At 44.0% G+C, this 19550-nt stretch overlaps 1 protein-coding gene across 2 annotated transcripts in view; it reads left to right on the forward strand.

Moving 5' to 3' along the window:
- The window catches only part of TTBK1 (tau tubulin kinase 1), a 118198-nt gene that overhangs the window by 86493 nt on the left and 12155 nt on the right, over positions 1 to 19550 (forward strand). Inside the window, exon 16 of one of the 2 annotated variants that reach the window (XM_075496646.1) lies at positions 2745 to 2999. The exons of the other annotated variant lie outside the window; for it this stretch is intronic. Coding sequence (XP_075352761.1) covers positions 2745 to 2999 — 255 coding nt within the window. The remainder of the gene's footprint in view (positions 1 to 2744; positions 3000 to 19550) is intronic. 2 annotated transcript variants of the gene reach the window in all.

The raw sequence follows: 19550 nt of genomic DNA on the forward strand, positions 1-19550 counted from the left end.
GACTGAAAGCTGAGCAGGGCTTTCTCTGGGTTATATTTTTGGGCCCAGTGGCCTCTGTGGCCCCAGACCCTGGAGCAGTGATGAGGAAAATCCTTGTCACTCCCAGAGTGCCTACAGACAGCAGGAGGAGAAGACAGAAACTACAACGTCACTGGCTCTGAGGCAGAAAGAAGAAAAGCTGGGCTGAAATAATTGAGCAACGGGTAGAAGCAAGACACAGCAGGCTCTCAGGTTTATAATCTTGAGCAGAAGATGTAGGCTAGGGGAAGAAGGCAGCAGGAAAAATAAGATATGAAAAGGTGCTATGTGTCTTGGTTTCCTCTCCCTTCTACAGCATCATCTGTGGGCTGCTCTGAGGGGACCTGAGGGACCATTTCTCAGTGGTGAGAAATGGGCATTTGCAGAAGAGGGGTAGACTCATTGCCCCTCACTCAGTGCAATTCCCATTGAGCTGCACTTGGTACCTGTTGCAGATGATGCGATTCTTTGCAATTCAGCTCCTCCAGCTTCCCTCTGCATGAGAAGAGCTTGCCACCTGATGGAGAAGGATGTATGTAGAGTTGGCCTCTGTCTCTTGTGCTCTTTAGATTCAGGGTCCCTGTCCATCCATGTGTTAGGAATAAAGGATCAGCAAATAGGGTGATACTATAGGAGAAATAATGCTCACACATGCTCGTTATATATATACAGGTCATCACAATCAAAACCTTAAGCTCAGCAGAAATTCCTAATTACATTTTATGTCTTTATAATATATTGAGCTCTATCAACGTCACATTCTTCTGGGACTTCACATGAGAGGTGTCATACTGCTCCTGTCCAAACAGAGCAGAATAGGCCTGATGGAAGGTGGTCAAGCCTGATTGCTGCCAAGGGCAAAGGCATAAATGGGGGCAGCACCTCCAGTATTGACTGTGTAATTTAAGCATTAGAGCATCAGTGAAGAAAAGTGGCATGTCTGTAACCTCAGCTTCAGCCAGGAGGCAGCAATACCTAAGTGCACTTGCTGGTGGGGTGTTGCAATTTGCTCCTTCATGGCCTGGGCAAGGTCTTTGGTCCTGTGCTGTAAAGGAGGTCCTTATGGGTAGTTGGAGTGATCTTTTTTGATCTGAGAAGTCTTTACCATGTTGGGATGATATATACATTGGAAATCATACAATATGCTGAGCCCAAACATGGAGCAAAAAGTAATAATAAGAATTGCAGTATACTTAGTTGTGCAGCCTACAAACAGTACACCCAGGACTGAATTTCTACACCATTTATGCAAAGAAGAGATGGTTGTCTTTATGAGAAATTAGAGCTGCTGTCTAGAATTTCTTTGTCTCTCTCAAATACTCTCTCTGACAGCATTACATTATTATTATCTGAGAGTCTGATATATGCAGTGACATGCAGTATATTTAGGATTGTGAATAATTGCTTTTCACATTTAATGCCCGCCACAAGCTGAGTAGTTCTCAGATGCTTATGAAGATAAGATACCCGTCTCAAAGCACTGCAAAGATATTGAAGGTGACAGGAAGGAGATGAGACTGGATGAAGTTCAGCTCTTTTTCTCATATCATTTGCAAGGGCAATATCTCTAGTAAGGTAAGGAGAGCAGTGTTGGGTTAAGAAAATACAATATTGCCTTTTCACATTTCCCAATTACATTTTGAAATGTGCAGAGGCTTCCTGAAAAGAAATGCAGCACAAGGAAGGGAATGGATTTGAAAGGAAAAATGTAATTCCAGGAAAAATGGTCTGGTTTTGGAAATTGAGGTTGCTGACCCCTGTGAAAGCACTAGTTTCATAGCAGAGGTAGAAAGGGGAGGAAGGGCTTAGCATTTTCAGGGTGAAGAATCTGAAGTCTTTCCCGTAATGCCTCTCTCTTCCATTCAGTGCGTAAAGGGAAGGTAGGGACTGCAATCTCATCCTGGCACAAGCTGTCCTCGGTGAGTATACTTTCCTCCCTTCCCTGGCCACCCCACGATCACAGAAGCAGAAAAGGGACCTAAGAGTGCACCTTCTCCTCATGTCCTCCTGTGGCTCTGTGTTTTCAATTTCTCACTGAAAGGAGAATTATACTCTGCCTGCCTTTCCAGCTGCTGCCGGTCCTCTCCTTACCAAAATTGGAAGCATTAACACTCCCCCTGCAGGTACTCAATATAAAAGTGTATCAGGAGACCAGCAGTGTAAGTGTGAGAAAAGGAAAGTCCACTAACAGCCCCCAAAGTTGTCTTTGCAAATCCATGGAGCGAGTTTTAATAAGACCCATTGAAGGAGCCCCTGAGAATCCCTTGCTTTTAAATACATATAATCATTTTAGCACCAGGTGTTTCACCTTTTCTCGTACACATGGTTTCCAAGCGTGTTCAGAGTTTGACTGTTACCTATATGCAAGATGTATGAATAGCCTAATGACATGTCAAGATGAGTGATGCCAGAGGAACAGAGAGGTGAGGCATGTGGCCTGAAGAGCCAGAGGAGGGGACTGACGTAGCAGAGCCTGACACTGCCAGTGTCACTCATGTCCGCGTGTGACTGGGGAGAGCATGGCAGGCCCCCTGTAATGGCAGGGTCCCATGGTGCCCGTAGGATCCCTGGGAATTTATAGACACAGAGCAGTAAGTAAGCCCCGCGTAGAGCAAAAGCATTTTTCATCCGCCGGCGAAGATGTCTGCAGCATGCGCATCACAAACCAGGGGCGAGTCAAGTCTTTGCCTGACACGTTTTCCTCCACTCTTCTTGGTCTTTTTCAGTTGGAGGAGGACAGGCCTTCTCAGCACTCCCTCCCGAGGTACAGCCCCCTGAGAAGACTGGCGTCCTCCGTTTTCTCCTCCTCAACCCTGGAGACAGAACACTACCCTCATGTTGGTGGCACTTTCATACAGCGCAGCCGTTCAGCGGAGAGCAGTCCCGTTCGCATGCCCCACCGCAGGCACATGCCCCTCACGGCAGGAAACCACAGACTCATGCCTTCCGTCCTCCGCATTTCCAGGTCCCAGCTCCAGCAGGTGTGGGCCCGCTTCACACACAAAACATAGCCTGTTCAGGGAAGCAGCAGCCTCCATAATGCAATAATAGATCCCACCTGCCCACAATGTGTCACCACTTAATGCAATATTGAATCCCAGACAACACTGGCCTAAGGTACTGTAACTTCCAAAGCCCCTGCAACCAGACCCCGCAGAGACTGAAAACATCTGCCTTTCTAAACCTCCCAGCAACCTGGGCGAGGGGCAGCAGCATGGCCGAAGATGAGAACGCAGATGGTGAACGTGTGATGTGTGAAAGAGGTGGATGCCAGGGCTCATCTCAGAGACTTGCTCGCACGTCCTGCAGCCTTGGGGTAGGAAGTGCAGGGCTGCCTCACTGAACACATGCAATCAAGCCACAAACATTGTCAAATTATGACTGGAGTGGAGAGGCTGTGGAGGTATCAGCAAGCGTTACCTTCCCCGGGCAAATTGGTTCAAGCATCTTTGTTGGTATCTTACACTGGGCCAAATCTGTAGGCAGTTTTACTCCATCTAGATACAGGCAGACTCCCACTGGAAGCTCACCTGAGGCAGGACCTCAGGATTTGTCCCTCTTGTGGAGTTACGATCATGTATCTCTTTGTTGCTTTGGCTTTGGAAATCCCCTTGCTTTTGTTGCAGTTTGGTTTCCATACAGTGACCACATATTTCTGTCTCTCTGGCTTTGCCTCTGTTACGTGACAGTGGACCTGTTTGTCTGCTCTCCACTCCTAAGCTGCTCCAAATCTACTTGCCTTCCCCCAGAGACACTGACTGTCAAGAGCTGGATAGCAAGGATTTTCTTACTGATCCAGCTGTTTCTGAATTCCAGAAATTTTAGGCACCTGCAGCTTTTCAGTGGCAGAGCAGCCCTGCTTCTTGGCCTTGCTTGGAAATAGCTGTGATAACATCTCACTTGAGAAATAAACTGGCCTCAGCACTTGGTATGCAGAGCCCCTGGAGCCCTTGTCTAAAACTGACTTGAATCTCAGAGGAAAAGGGAGATCAAAGTTAATTTAAATTGTCATAAGTATCCTTATTTCCCAGGTTTGCAGGGATATATTGCCCTTCTCAGTATAACTGCAGTGTAAAACACCAGGCTGTATGAAGACCTTCTGTAGTTAAGTGAATGTAGTAACGGTCTTCTATTGAAATGAGCCTTTGGTTCGGTATTCTGGGAGAAGAGGCAGTATGGATGTTAAGGTTAAAGAAGAAGGGGTTGTTGCTGGTGCTCAGGGCTTTAGGGAAGAGTGAGTCCAGAGTAAAATACTCTGCAGAAAGTATATAAGCACAGGATAGACAAGAAAACATATAGAAAGCTCAGGCAGATGTGAAAATGGCATGGGATAAGTATGGGTGTTGGAAGAAAGTTGTGACACGGAGGTATTATTGCATAGGTAGGGTGTTTCCAGTGAAGTTACAATGAACGCTTCCTTCCAAATACTGATTTCTGTAGGTATATCTGCCCTGCCTGAGGCTCCCTTAATATCAGATTCACCCTTCTATAAGCCACCCCAGACAGGGTGGGTGGTGCTTTCTGAAGCTCGTAGGACTTGGCCCAGTGGGTCTGCATGCCACAGGATATGCTCAGGCAGGCTGGGCGTGTGCTGCCTCCTGCCTGCCCACAGAGCATCCTGGTGGGTGCAGGGATGGAGACGGAGGGGGCAACACACCCTCCTTGAGAAGACTCAGCGTAGGCATGACCAGCTTCTTCCCACAGTCATTCTTGAATCAGTGACATCAATTTCTTTTTATTTGCCCCAAGAACATGAGTAAACAGGACACTTCACTGCCCAGCCAAAATTTTTATCTGCAATTTGTTGATCAGTTTTATTTTTAAAAAAGGTACTGGGCATTGCCAGAAATACTTGGGCTGAAATAACCAGTAGCCTAATCCTATTTGGCAGTTCTTCTCTTGCCAAGCACAGAAACCAGGAAGAGCTTTGCTTTTCTTAAAGTGACATGAGAAGGGATGATCTCCTTAAGTAGACTCTACTCTGATGTTATTTTTTCCATGTTCAGTAGAGACTTTAATAGAACGGCAGATTCCAGAGAAAATGGAATTTGTGGAAGAAGTAGATTTAAAATCAGTAGCTCTTAATAATTTTTAGTTCATCAGTGAACACTGATGTTCACTTTTCAAGGTCAATTTTAGGAACAAAAATTTCTACTGTTCTATTTTTTAAAAAAACAATTTTTAGTTTCGCCAGTGAGAAAAGGGAACAAACAGGATAATTGGGTATTTATAAACTTTAACCTGCCCGTTTCAGACAAAAACAATGACTAGTCGATAAGTAGCTCCATGCATAAAATTTAAAGGGCAGTAATCTATCTAATGCTACTCCATGATTATGGTTATATGTAGAACTGTTCTTGCCAAGTAAACTTGATACTGTTCTTCTAAGTTTGAAAGTCTGGTTGATGAAGATGGTTGATTTATATAGACTTCACTAAGACTTTCTTCTCGTTAAAATTATTAATAAATTGAAAACCAACTAACCAAACAAAATATATTTATATGGTGGTATCTCTTACAAGTGGGGATGTTTCTGATTAGGACTCCTGATCTCCTGCCCTTAGCTCAGCGCTATTCCATGCCTTTAGTGGCTGTCAAGAAGAAAAAAGAAATCACTGAGGAGAAGGTTTGCAGTGACAGGAACATGGGTGGCTTGCTAAAATAATACTGGTAAGCCAGCTCTGCAGAAAGATCTGGATTGCTTGATAAGCTGCTTGCATTCAAACTAATTATTGCATTCAGCCAGGGACAAGGTCGTGTTTTGAGTATGAAGAATATAGGTCACATGCACAGAGTGGGAGAAACTGTGCCCTGGGAGGTGCTGTCTCCCAAAATTAGGTGGGAGTTAGGGGAAATAATTAGCTGCATGTAAGTTCTCATTATGCTGCTATAGCAAAAAAAAAAAAATTCTTCTTTGATGTATCAGCAGGAAAATGAAGATGTGAGAAGAGGGGAGATCTTTTGTTCTGGTGAGACATCATATCCAAGTCTTGTATGGAAATTTTTTTCAAAACCTAAAAAAGGAGAAGTGATACAAGAATTGTTTGATTCTGTAAAATCTGCCTTGTAGAATGAGCTTGAAGAAATGCAGTCTGTCTTTAAAGACAAAACTAAAAAGTGACATGATTGCTGTTAGGAGTACCTGCCTGAAGAGAGCAAGAGTTTTTAATCTGCCAGGCAAAGATATGGGTCTAGGTGCTGGAAGATAAAGTAACAAAGGTCGAACTAGAAGTAAGATGCTCATTTTAAAGACATAGGTGGGTGGTAAACTGCTGAAATACATTATTAAAAGACACTGAATTCTTCACTGTTCAGATTCTGTAAGGTGGGATATTAATTTCTAAACCAGTCCTATTAAACCATCAAATTTGGGCTCTATACCAGAATAATTGGACATGTTGCTGTCGCCTGGGTTTTATGGGAAGTTTTATTTCATGATCAATATGGCTTCTACAATTTAATTCTGAACAAACTAATTGGTGCTAATGGCTGCAATCCTGATGTTACGGTAGTATGCAAAGAGTATTAAAAATAGTCAATTTGCAGATTTTTCTAACATCTTCATCTAATGCTGTAATAATTACTATGGAATCCACGTATTGTTGAGGAACAGTTGGCAAATTAAAGAAATGTGAAAATAGCTCTCTTTTTATATATATGGAAATGTAATAAATTAACATTAAAACTAGTTTCAGTGCAATTCTAAAACACCTCTGTAGATTACATTTATATTGCATTTATTTATTGTGTTTCATTTATAATGACTGCAATTATAAATGTAAATATGTCCAAAATCAGTTGTCAAAAAACCCCAACTGGAAAGCTCAAAGGAAATGGCAAGCAGCCATTTCCCATTGAAGGCTGTGCTTTTGTGGTCAAGTTAGGGGAACAGAAGTGTTGGTTCTCTGAAAGGTACCCTCTTACCCCCACCCCATCCCATCCAGCACTTTCAGCCCTTTCCCCTGTGCCAGTGCTGGCGTTCATGTGGCTGCATGGACCAGCACAGGGAGAAGGAAAGTCGTTTTCAGCTTTGGTTCATTTCCTGCTTTGGTTCACTGTCCATTTGCACAACTGACAGCACTAGCAAGCCAGAGTCAGCAGGGCAAAAAACAACTGATGGAGGGCTGTCGACGTGAAAAGTGATCACAGGGCTATGGGCTGAAAACTTAGTTGCCCTAGTTATTTTTCCTTTTATGTTTGATAAGGTTCCTTAAATTCTTCAGCTGGGGTAAGTCAGTGTAAGTCAAGACTAGTGAAATAAAATTCCCTTTCAGCATCAGACTCTTAGGCAAACTGTGTTCATCAGAAGGGTCCAAGAACAGGGTTTGCGTCCTGGAAGAGATGTTCTTGTTTTTACTTCCCATTGTGCATAGCACTTGTTCTCCTCAGAATCCAAAATGAGGATTGAAATGAGCACATTTGCCACTCCTTTATGATACAGAGATCATTAGCATCAGAAGGACAGGTAGCTGTTGCTAGGATCTCATGCTCTACTTCAGTGAGCAAATGCACATCAATTGTATATATACATACAAAAGCCATCTTTTTATATCTTGGTCTCTTGGCTCCTTTCACTTTCTTTCTATGCAGAATGGGAGATGTTTCCAATTTATCACTCTCTCCCCAGCCTCCTTCCCACAGGAAGGAGCTAATGAGATGTGATTTCTGTGAAAACTGTAATGAATACTGTAAATGCTTGGGTTAAACTAGCATGAATTGGGTAAATGTAATTATGCCAGCACACATTCACTTTCAGTGGAGAAGGTTTTGGTGGGAGGGCGTTGGCTGAAAATAAGCTATACTGACAAAGGTGCAATTTTGCAGGTGCCAGTGCATCTGCATTAGGGGTATCCTGTTGATATACCCATGTTGACAAAGTGCCTGGTGTGAACCTGACTTTGTCCACCATTCCCGTACTTTTTTGCCAGTGTTGAGGGGCAGGTAAATGGAAGAGTTATGTTGCATCACCTCTTTCACTGTTTAAAGTCTCTTTTGTTACAGTGATGGCAGAATGTAAGATAGAAATGCCCTGTAAGACAGCCATATGGGTGATATAATCCCATCCCTGTGCTACCTCTTAATGATGAAAAGTATCTCTTGCTCTTCCATTCCTTCTCTTTGTTGTGGGTCTGAACCTGGACATTGTGGTGGTCAAGGCTGCTGCAAGACTGTTGCTCTGAAAGGGACAAACTGGTTCAAAGTTATATTTGTTGGGCTAAGTGTCTTTGTGGTTCCTACAGACTTCCAACCTGGACTGATGCTTTCCTTTCCACATGACAGATGTTGACTCTAAGACCTTTCCTTCAGCTCTTTTCCTGTAGTTCATGTGATGATTTTTTAACGGTCCTCAAGGACAGAGGCAGATCTTGTGGGATAACAAGCCCACCTCTCAAATCCTCTGTCCAAATGACTTTTGAGGACTGTACAGGAAGCTGCTCTAGCTGCCTTTCAGTTACTAGGTACTCAGATGAGGGTGAGAGTTTGAGCGCACCTTCTCCCTTCCAGTGCTGGGAGGCAGCAGGCACCACCTGAGCTGTGAAGGATGTTGTCAGTTGCCACCTTCCCAGCCCAGGATGAAGAAGCTGTACTTGGACAGTTGGCCTCCAGACTGGATTGAGATAAGGCACCTGACTCCAGGACTGGCTGACGTTCTATTCTGGGATCTCGTCCATTGCTCCATAAGCAGAGATATTGCTGCTCAACTGCCACCCAATTAGCTTATATTTAAATCTGAATCAGGATGCAAGAACAACAGCAGTCAGCTGTAGCCCTGAGCTGTTGGTAGGCTTCATATACAATGTGATGAGGAGGCAGAACCCCCTCATCTTCACCTCACTGCTTGTGAAGCTCTCTTACATCTAGTTGCCTCTTTGTTCACCTTTGCCTATCCTATCTCTTCCCCATATGACAAAACTCTTTTTACTCCACCCCGGTTGGCAGTGCATGTCCCATTCCATACGTTCACCTGCCCCTGTGGTTTACCTCCATTGCCATTTGTGATATCTCATCCCTCGCATCCTTATTGCGTCCCTGGGTACCTGCACTACCTTCTGCCTTTGCCGTTCCCAAGAATATGTGAGGCTTGCCTCCTGCACCAGTTTCCTATGCATTGCATATCTTATGTTGCACCATACAGTCCCTGTAGCACTTTGATCAGCCTCTTGCCTTCCCTCCCTCTGATGTCCTTGGAGGAAACAGTGAAAAATGGCACATTTTGGCACTTGGAGCAGTCTCAGCTCTACACGGAGCCTGTGTAAGGAATAGTGATCATGTTGTTTAAAGGCAGTTTGATTTCAAAGATGATTATGGAAGTTACCCTCCATTTTCAGGACAGTTTCACGAGTTTCAAATCCTGGAATCCTTAGGACTTAGCAAACTCCCCAAAATTGTTGTGTACATGAGCAGCTAAATTTATAGAGCTGGCAATGCTCTTTCCCTTAAGACACAGCTACCATCTGTGATTGCAAAACATGTAAATAGCTGGTTAAACACTACTTCTATTGTTGTGAGCTTGTCTCTAAGTTCCATTTAAATTGGTGCCTGGTCTCTGTGAGTGAGAAAATGTCTCAACTCCAGTTGCAAATAGTACAAGCTCTTCCAACTGGGTGTTTTCTGGGCTGGCAAAAGTGGCTGTCCCCATTCTCCAGCCTGGGAGTTGCGGGGGGATCCAAATAAAAATAGAAATTAAAATAGGGTATTTCAAACAGGCAGGACAGGGCAATTTTAAGTGCAGCAGAGCTGACACTTTGTTCATTAATTCTAAAATTTAACTCACTGGTGTTTCCTCTCATTGCCTGTCTTATCTGGAGGTATCACAGAGTGGTGGATTTTTTTCCTTGAGGATTGGTGTTCTTCACTTTGGCACATATAATGATAGTTCTTCCCTTATCTAGCCTGTGCCACTGGCATTAGGCCATCAAAGTATCTTGTTGTAAACAAGCTCCGTGTTTCTTCTGCGATCCCATTTGGCAGCTAGCTCTCCCCAGCTGCTTCTGCGGCAGTCAAACCCGGGTGTTATATGAGAAGGCGGCACGCCTTTAAGAACCAGTCAACAATCTTTTCTTCCTTTTTGAGGTGAAAAAAAAATTTTTTTAATATATTTTTTGCATATAGGACTTGTGAAAAGAGGCCTATTTTTCAAACTGATCAGTGATAATAAGCAAAGGTGTCCTCAGCAGCTTTCCTAGCCTGCTCACAAGGCAGAGAGGTTGAGTGACTCTTCAGTAGTTGGGCTGCGTTTCTTTTCCAAAGGTGACTCTAAAGCCAGTTAACATATACCTGCTTTTCTAACTCCTCTAGGCTGTGAGCACTTCGAGATGAGAAACAAAACAAATGTTATCTGGGATGTTCTCTCCTCCGTGCTTAAAACATTTCTTCCAAAGGGTTCACTTTGGAGTGTTTAACTACCTCATTGTCTTTTGTTTCAGTAGCATCACCAGGCTTTGGTACCATCTTTATCACTGGCTACACTGCCCCAAAGTGTGTGGCCTCTTCTGAGAGACTTGATAATTTGTTTTGTAGTAGAATTCTTCTGCAGTCGGATGGGAAACCAGGGCAAACACCTTAATTTAGCCTTTTCAGAGTTTATTCGGAAACAATCCTAATAGCCACAGTACTCGTACCTTCCTATGGCCTCTTAACCCAAAAGATCCCCAAGTGCTTTATTTTTCCTGTGAGTCACTTCCCTGCTGTTTGACATGTGGGACTGCTGGAGGACGTCAGCAGCAAACAAAGCCTTTTCAGAACATGTCAGGATGAAGCCAGATGTGAGAGTTTGATTGCACAGAGAGAATTTCAGGAGGCAGAATATTAATTCATGATCTGGAAATTGTCAGGACAGTGGGTGAGACCTATATACCAAATATAACAAATATCATTGAGGCATTTCTTTGACTGCAAATCACCAGGAACTTCACTTGCTCTCTCATGTAAAAATGCACTATTTGAATCTGGTGCTGTGATCCTATGTAAATAAATTAAGGCAAGAAAATATAACCATTGCTAGTTTAGTCCTGTATTGTGAAATAGCTCAACAATAGGATGCACTGTGAGACTGAAGATCAGAAAGCATGGAAAGATGTGTTCAGTCCTTTTCCTGTTTTCTAATGTCCTTCCCTCTCACACCTCCATTGATTAATTTTCCATGATGTGTATATGTGGAACTTTTAAGTGCTTGGCAGCGGCACAAGATTATTCTTGAAAATATAAGGAGATTTTCTACTGCTCATCTGCAGGGATTGGTGACAGATGCCCACCGTGTTTATCCAGTGGGTCAAGCATCTCTTCCTTAGGCTACGTGGAGTCTCTGTGATATCCAGTCAGATTTGTATTGCAGACACGTAATACTGTGTCAATGACCTAATTTATTTTTATTGTAAACTGCTGGGTTAGATGAATGACACATTTTATTAATGGTTGTCAGTGGAGATTTATTCACGCCGCTCTCAGAACTCTACCTGGAGCTGAGACCATTTTGCAACTTTCACATTGAATAAGAAAGGGCTCTTTAATCCCAATCGATTCAAAAGAGAAGCTTTTATTTTTATTTTTCCTTTTCTGTTTTTTCTTTGGTGACAAAAGGGAAAGAACTATTTGGAGACAGCTATCGTATATTTGTCTAACTCTGCTCGGCAGTAACAGATGGGCTTCAAGAGGCGAGCTGAAGAAAATAAAATTGCATTTCCTAGCAGACAGGGTCTGAAGCCTTGAAAATCATGGATGATTTGCAAATCTCTAAACTCCTGTTAGTGTTTATAGTGAATAAATTGCCCCAGATATTTCTCAGCTGGAGAACATGGGGTGCTTTTCTTCTTGACCTGCTTCCCCTGTAGTTGCCAGCCCTCCCCAGGGTGACTGGAGGAGGTGACAGTTTCTGGAGAGGCCAACCAAAGTAAGCCAGATGTGCTTCCTGATTTCACTCTTGTCGCCAGGGTGGTGTTGGGATGCTTTTTGCTGGAGCTTCCTTTTCTGATTGTATGCATGTTTATATGTGTTCATGACCCACACGTGCAGTGTGAAAGGCCACGCATGGTCATGCCTTACAGAAGCATTTCTGTGCCGGTAATGGGCCACTTTGCACACATCCAAGGGCTCAAAAGGCTGTTGCAAAGAATCTCAGTTACAGAAAGTATCCTCGTGGTGTCTGGTTCAGTTGGCACACCTGGCCTCCTTTGCACGTTGCAGATCTGATTTCGGCAACCTGGCCCAGCCCAGTTTTCTTAATACAGTGTCTTGTAGCATACATATCCCTCCATTCACCATCAACTGGTGGCAGAGTGTACTGGCGATAGGAACAGTGCTGCCACATGGGATGTAATTTATTAGTATGCAAACACCTATTTTGGTTATGGTAAAACATTAAATAAAATGTGTAAAGGCTGATCATTGCGGTACTACCTTCCTTTTTGTTGCATTTTTATATCATGTTTTGTGTTTGGGTCGTTGTAACACACAGACCTGCATTTGCAGTTCTATGGGACAGTGCAAAGATTAATTTCTGGGAAATGTTTCTAAGTATTATTTGATGTATTGCAACTCCTTTGTATTACACCTGCCATTGAAAAAATGATGTTACAATGAATGTACATTTTAAACAAGCTGCTAACCATGTAACCTGGGGATTGGAAGCAATCCCCATTTTACATTCACTTGCATGTCTTTTAGTGTTTGAAAAGAAAATTGCTTTATGTTTGGAGGTATTATTTTTTCATATGCAAAGTGTTTCAAGTCAGTTACCTCATCTAGTGCACTTGCCTCATAAGTGTCCCCAGGGCTTCCTCCAACAACTCCAACAAGTTTCTCAGTTAAATTATGAGTGCAATTAATTGGTCTGGCAACGTGAAACACAGTAATGGCAAATTTCCTCTGAACAAGTCAGATAAGGAGGATTTCCATGGGACTCTTGCCCCTTCAGCTTGGTCCTTCCTAAAAAAAAGCCAGATCAGGTTCTTATTCCGCACTGCTGACTTCTGTTTATTTTTATAACTAAGGACGATGTTTAGTTTTCAGAATCTCCTTCTTCTTTCTTGCTGCTATTAAGTTGCCTTTACAATTAGAGACTAGAACAATTTTTGGATTATCATTTCCTTCCACTTTGCTTGCCATTTCCTGAGTCTCTTATGAGTGATAAAAATGAGGTGGTCCCCGTGTCTGCTTAGACATGGAGCTCTGCGTTGACTCTTGCTGGAGACACTGGTGGGTGCAGAGGTGGGAAGCTAAGTGGCAGGCGTACCACCGTTACAGAGCTATTGCTTCCGTCCAAGACACTAGGAAAACTGGCACAAACCTAACAACATACGAAAGCACAAATAGGGAGGAGCAGAGCACTTATCCAGCATAGGACTGGACTGTCCTATTCACCTTGGTAAAAAAAACTAAGAGAAAGGCTGTGGAGCATTTGATGGTAAGATGCTGGAAAGAAGATGATCTCTCTGACATTTATGGTGCTGATTCTTGGAATGCGGAGATCCTGCAAGCAAGTGTGGCAGCTCTAAGACCCCTGCTACTTTTACCTCATCTGATGCTGGTTTGAAGAAAGAGCTGCTTCAGAAACTCAGATTCTAGTTTTTTTCCACTCACTGTTGTCAATCCTGCCAGATCTCCCAGTCCCAAACAAGCTTAGTCTATGTTGGCAGAGGATAATGTCACTTCCAGGATATGCTAAGGTCCTGATAGTATCCAAATCAAAGCTGTTACAGGGAAGACTGGACTACGGCTCTTGCTGCCTGTGTGCCATCTGCATCTCTCAGGACTAAGGCCTCTTCCCATTTCCAATGGAACAATTAACGTCATGTTGGGAACTGATTTCTGCTTCTCGGACTTTCCAGCTCCCATGAAGAATCTCAGGGACCAGCATATCCTTCCTTTGCATTACCTTGTGTCACCTGTTAGACTTCTGTTGCTGCTAAGCAGGAGAGAGTCCAAACCATATTTAACCAACTCCTATTCAAGTAGGAGGTGAATGTGGGTTTCTGTAGTCATTTCTACTGAGAGGAGACAAAAGCTGTAGGTAAACGTGTTGTGCTTCCTGGTTTGCTTGAGAAACTTCATCTGCTGGGACTTGAGTTTGCTTGAAGCAGTGGATCTCGGGAAAGTCCCCTTCAAGCAGGTCTCCAGTATTAGGAGGCACAACAGAAGGGCTTCCTGAAGTTGCCAGAAGTCCTCATCAATTGCTAGGGACAGAAGGTTTGAAGAAGCTGTGGAAGTTTGTCTCAGGGGGAGGGCAGCAGGGACACGGAGGGGAAGCTGTAGCTTTAAAGGCGGTACTGAGTAGGGATCCATTTGGAAGGACATAGTTGACTAAAGGGATCCAAAGCTTGTTTTCCTTGAGTCTTTTTATTCTTCCTGTATCTAATCCCTTTAGAGCCTAAGGTCAACCCTTTTTTGTACTGCAATAACACTGTAATATATGCTTGCACTAATTCTTCTGGCACACCGAGCATGCAAGACCAATTTAAAGCTTTTTTCAGAAGAAAAACACTGTATTATTGTGTATATAGAAATACTGAGAGAGAATTTTAATTCTGTCTCCTGTATAAAAGCATGCATTGATTACCTGTATGTAGACCATGCTGTAAATGCTGCAGAGTACTGTAAAATCCTACACTTGAAACCACAATGAACAGGCAATGTCATCAAAAACAAACAAAACAGAAGCTGTGCAATGGATTTTGTGCCTTTTTTAAATCCATGTATGTTAATCCAGACAATCGGGGGGAAAAAAAAAAAAAAAGCTTGTATACTACCAAAACCTTATTAAAGAATCAAAGGCAGCACCTTGGTGATGGCTGGGTTTTTTGTTTGCTTTCTTGCTTTGTTTTTCTGTTCCCTTTGCTTTCCAGTTCTGGGAAGGTGTCCCCTGCTCATCCTTGGGTACATGGGAGCACCAGGTAGGGAGATGAAGGAGCTTTGGGAGAACAGTGAGAGTTTAATTATCATTTACTAATGTGATCACTGAAAACTTGCAGTTAAGATAGATCTGGGAATAGAAACAAAGTTCGGTGACTGTTGGAGATGTGTTTCATGTACTTTGGGAAGGCCACACTGGGAGTTCAATTTACGTAAATTTAGGCTAGTACCAATTTCACTGACTTGAACCCAGTCATATCACAGCAGCAGGTTACAACTAGCCCCAACTTATGTAAGTTTTTAGAGCTCTGCCTTGATGGTTACCAGCATCCAAACTTGCTAAACTTAAGCTAGTACAATTCAACACCTATGAATACAGCAGAAACAGTTTATTATGTTTCTCTTGGTTTCTTACACTGGGCATCTTCCCCTGGCTGGCAGCACAGTGTGCATAGGGTGGGTGAATGGCTGTCTCCCATCAGACATTTGACAAGGTGTTTAAGAACATCTGGTAAACTTCCAGCCCCTCCACCCCCCAAAACCCCAGGGAGAAGGATGCAAAATTGTGGCTGTCCTGCAAATAATGTACTCCTGCCTGGGCTGCTCAGTGGATCCGACCATGCTTGCCTTTCATCGTGACTCCTATTTGAAAGCAGTCTCTGCTGCAGAGCAGCATGTGGTTCATCCCCAGTTGCTGTTGGTCTGTCTGGGATCAGGCTGGAAGAGGAAACACAGCGACAGACCCTGTCTGCTTTGGTGTGAAGTGCACAGTTACTAATTCAGTGGTTTTTTGAAAGTGGCTGGAGAGGGAGGCTGCAGGCAATAGGTGCATGCCAAGGCTCTGGTACCTGTGGAAACTTTCCCCCTTGCAGGAGAAGCACAAGACCCCAACTCTTCAAAGGCAGAGAGCAGTTTGTGCAGGCAGATGATGGTCTGGGAGGAAGAGCTAGGATTAGGCTGCAGGCTCTGACTTACAGGGTTGTATGTGTGTGAGTCCCTTTTTTCTCCTGGAAATTGTATAGAGGGTCAGGATTCTTCTGAGTCTGCCTCTAGCAGGGTCCAGAGACCATCTGCTCCATGATGAACGCCTCAAAGTGTGTTTTGGTTTGCCTCTGTAAGGCTGTTGGTATGTGGCAGATGTGTATGTCTGTCAAACACTGCAGAAGGATGCACTGATGCCATAGTGGTAACCATGGTCTGAGACATGGTTTAGAGCATGGTCTGAAACAGAATGGTAGATAGAAGAGATGCGGTGTTTCCTGGTTTTATGTTAGGCAAATACTGTGATTTTTTTTTTGCTGTACCTTGTGGGGGTTTTGTTGTGGTCGTCCCGTCCCGTCCCCCCCCCCCCCCAATTATTGCATTTAAAATGTTTAAAACCAAGAGATGGGAGAGAAAAAAAAAATCCCAAATTCTACAGTCTAAGGGAAAATTGATTAGGCTTAGGAGGGAAACTGTTCCCTTTCCCCCATGTCAGTGCAGAGCTGCTCGGGAGAGCAGGCTTTTCTGGTGGACACTGGGCCTGCTCTGTGCCATGCCGCAGACTGCTCTGCTGCAGGGGCATAGGCACAGGCAAGCTGTAGCGTCTCTTCTCTATGCCCTCAGGGGTCGTGATCACCAGAAAGCCATACAGGCAGAGCAGGTACTGTCACCACTCTTCATTGCTGCAGGGAGCTGGGCAGAGTGTGCGTGACTTGGCATGGGGCAGGACATATATGAGCACGTTAACGAGCTGGATGCCAGTAGTGCTCCTGAACCCACCAGCGTGAGTCTGCTCCCTGCTGCTGTCTGAGAAGAACACATCTGGCTGCGTTCCTGGTTACAAGGGGACCTGGGAACTTCTAATGCATGGTTGTAAACTTGCTGTCGCAAAGTGGAGACTGCATCTTTGCTGATTTTTGCAGTATTTGCAGCATCACTGGGATGTAGGAACTTTATTGCTGCTCATATTGGTTGATATAAGTCCCCTCTGAGGATGTCCCAGTGCCAGTGATCCTGCTAATTTGAAACCCCACCAGTTTACAGTAAAGACAAACCCCCAGACTCCACTCAGCTGTTCATGAGCACAGGGGCAGAGATGGACTTCAAGGGGCTGGTTTCTGCCTCTGCCAAATATGAGCAGCTTTTTCTCTCCTGACTCTCCTTCCTCTCTATATTCTAACTCTGGCCTCTGTGCAAAGCAGGGATATTTATTGCCTTCCAAATACATATTGTTACCCAAAGTAGTTACTAGCCAAATAGAATTTAAATGCAGTCAAGTTTTATGGAGAGACAGGGTGTTAAAGAGGTGAAATGCACAGACTTTGTGGGTAACACAAGCTCAGACACATATACTGCAAAACACATTCCTGAACAATTGACTGACAAGTCAAAAGAGAGTCAGGAGTAAAGATCTGAACCCAAGCAGGTGGGAAAAAATGATTCACTGTCCAAGGACAGGCAGCGTGTCTTCTGAGAAAGTGAGGAACATAGGCAGAGATCAGAGCTTGCTGGTAGTAAAGGAAGTCCTTTTGACTCAGATACAACCAGCTCCGGTGTAGCTCTGCTCACTCACAGTCTTGGTAGCTTTTCAAAATGGGGTGGCTGCCTCAGCTCACGGCATAGTTCCTGCTCATAGTGGGGTGAGCCTAGCAGAGGGCTGCCAAGATGATTAGGAACTAGAAATGTATGACATGAGGAGAGGCTGAGAGCTGGGTTTGTTCCACCTTAAAAAGAGAAGGATTGGGGTGGGATCTTATTTATTCCTTGATGAAAGGATGATGCCAGACTCTTCTCAGAGGTGCACAGTGAAAGGTTGAGATGTGATGGACACAAGCTGCATGATAGAAAAATTAGATATAGGAATTAGATATAAAGAAAAACTTTTTCACCATGAAGAGCCTCAAACACTAGGACAGAGCCTCAAACTAGGAAGAGCCTCAAACACTAGGTCCCAAAGATGTTATGGGATCTCCATCCTTGGAGATACTCAAAACTCAGCTGGACAGGGCCTGGAGAAGCCAGCTCTAAGTTGGTGCTCCTTTGAGAGGTGGTTGGAGCAGAGACCTCCAGAGATTCCTTACACCTTTGTTACTCTACAATTTTAAGATACAGGCTAAGACTCTCCACTCCTGATCTTCTCGCATCTTCCCACAGTTCCTCCCCATTGGTACAGCAGAGCAGAAAAGTTCTTCTCCAGCCTTTGAGGAATAGTCCTAGAGCAGCTGAGTGTGCTGTAGTACAAAAGACACATGATGACTGTCAAGAGAGGACACAAGCTTCTCTAGTGAGGGATTCAAACTGGGAACATCTTGTTCAGCAGGGTGTCCGCTTGCAGCTAGCTGCTGATCACATTAACTCAACAGTGAAGACAGTCTCGGACTTCGATGCCCTAGGACAGTCTTCCTTGTTAACAGCTTCAGGTGATGATAGTAATGAAGGTAAGAAAACGTGTTAAAATAATATTTGACCCAAGAGACATTTCAACAAAGTTTCTTATAATAGGGTTTGTGGTAACTTCTGTCCTCCATATTTTTTGGCATATTTATGCTCTTTGGATTTTTCTCCATGGTGCATTTACAGTGGCAAAACAATCACAGTCTCAGGCTGCTTTAAGGAATGCATTCTGGCAATTTTGGGGTACTGCATGCAACAGGTTAAGCAGTCCAAGTCTCCTAAAGGTAGGTAGAAGCCAAGCAATCACTGTTGTGCTTAGGATGCAGTGTCCATGCAGGGAAATAGAAAATATATGGGGAAAATGAAATGACAGACAGAAAGGCAGTCCATTTTCTAAATACCACAAGGAATTTATACAGCCAGAGGTGGAAGTACGTGGAGGTTAGAAAGGTATCATCTACAACACAACTCAGTGACAGCAAAGGGGGCCCAGAGCAGAAGAAGGAAAGAACCATTATTTTTATTACAGCAACGTCATGCTGTCCAGCTCCATCTCATACCTTATTACTTAGTGCAGTCTCATCTCAGAAGAACTTCTGATGTCTTGCAAGGGAAAGAGCTGTTGAGGAAAGAGGAGTTGCTGGAGACAGGGCTGCTGGTGGGACAGACTGCAGGGCACGGAAACCGTATCTCTGGCCTGTACAGGATGTGCACTGCAGGACTGGATTCAGTTCTCCTTGATCAGAAAGCAGATGAGATGACACAAGCTCCTAAGAGCTGAGAGGAGATTTGAAGGTTTACATATGCAAAGAGAAACCAGCAATCCTCCAGCTGTACCATCAACCACAGCATCTAGAAAATGGGGTGAAGTAGAGCAGCAGGTGAACTGTTGTTGGGGATGGGGTACTCCCCAGTGGGAGGCTCAGCACAAGGCAAGGTGTTGGTCAGGGCTTCTTTATCACGTCGCAGTCCCACTAGGGATGTGCATCTGTTTGATCAGGACTCCAGGGACAGCACTGCAGATGTATTTCTTGGGAAAACCAAATCCAGCCAACAGGCAGAATCCAATCTTAGGCTGCTGAATGGACTAATTTCCAAGAAATGCCTGAGGGAGGAAGCCAAGTGGGTAGTTTACTTTGCAAAGGGTGGTAAGTCCCTCTTACCAGTCCAAGTTCCACATCTGTCATCCTGATAGAAAAGGTAGAATAGGTCAGTGAAAGCACAAATCAGGCTAATACAGGGCCATCTTCAGGGCCAGGCTTCAGCTTTAATGAAAGAAGAGAAGAGAAGATGCTTTGGACTCCAGAGAC

The sequence above is a fragment of the Mycteria americana genome, chromosome 3 (assembly GCF_035582795.1).
Source record: "Mycteria americana isolate JAX WOST 10 ecotype Jacksonville Zoo and Gardens chromosome 3, USCA_MyAme_1.0, whole genome shotgun sequence".
Lineage (NCBI taxonomy): Eukaryota > Metazoa > Chordata > Aves > Ciconiiformes > Ciconiidae > Mycteria > Mycteria americana.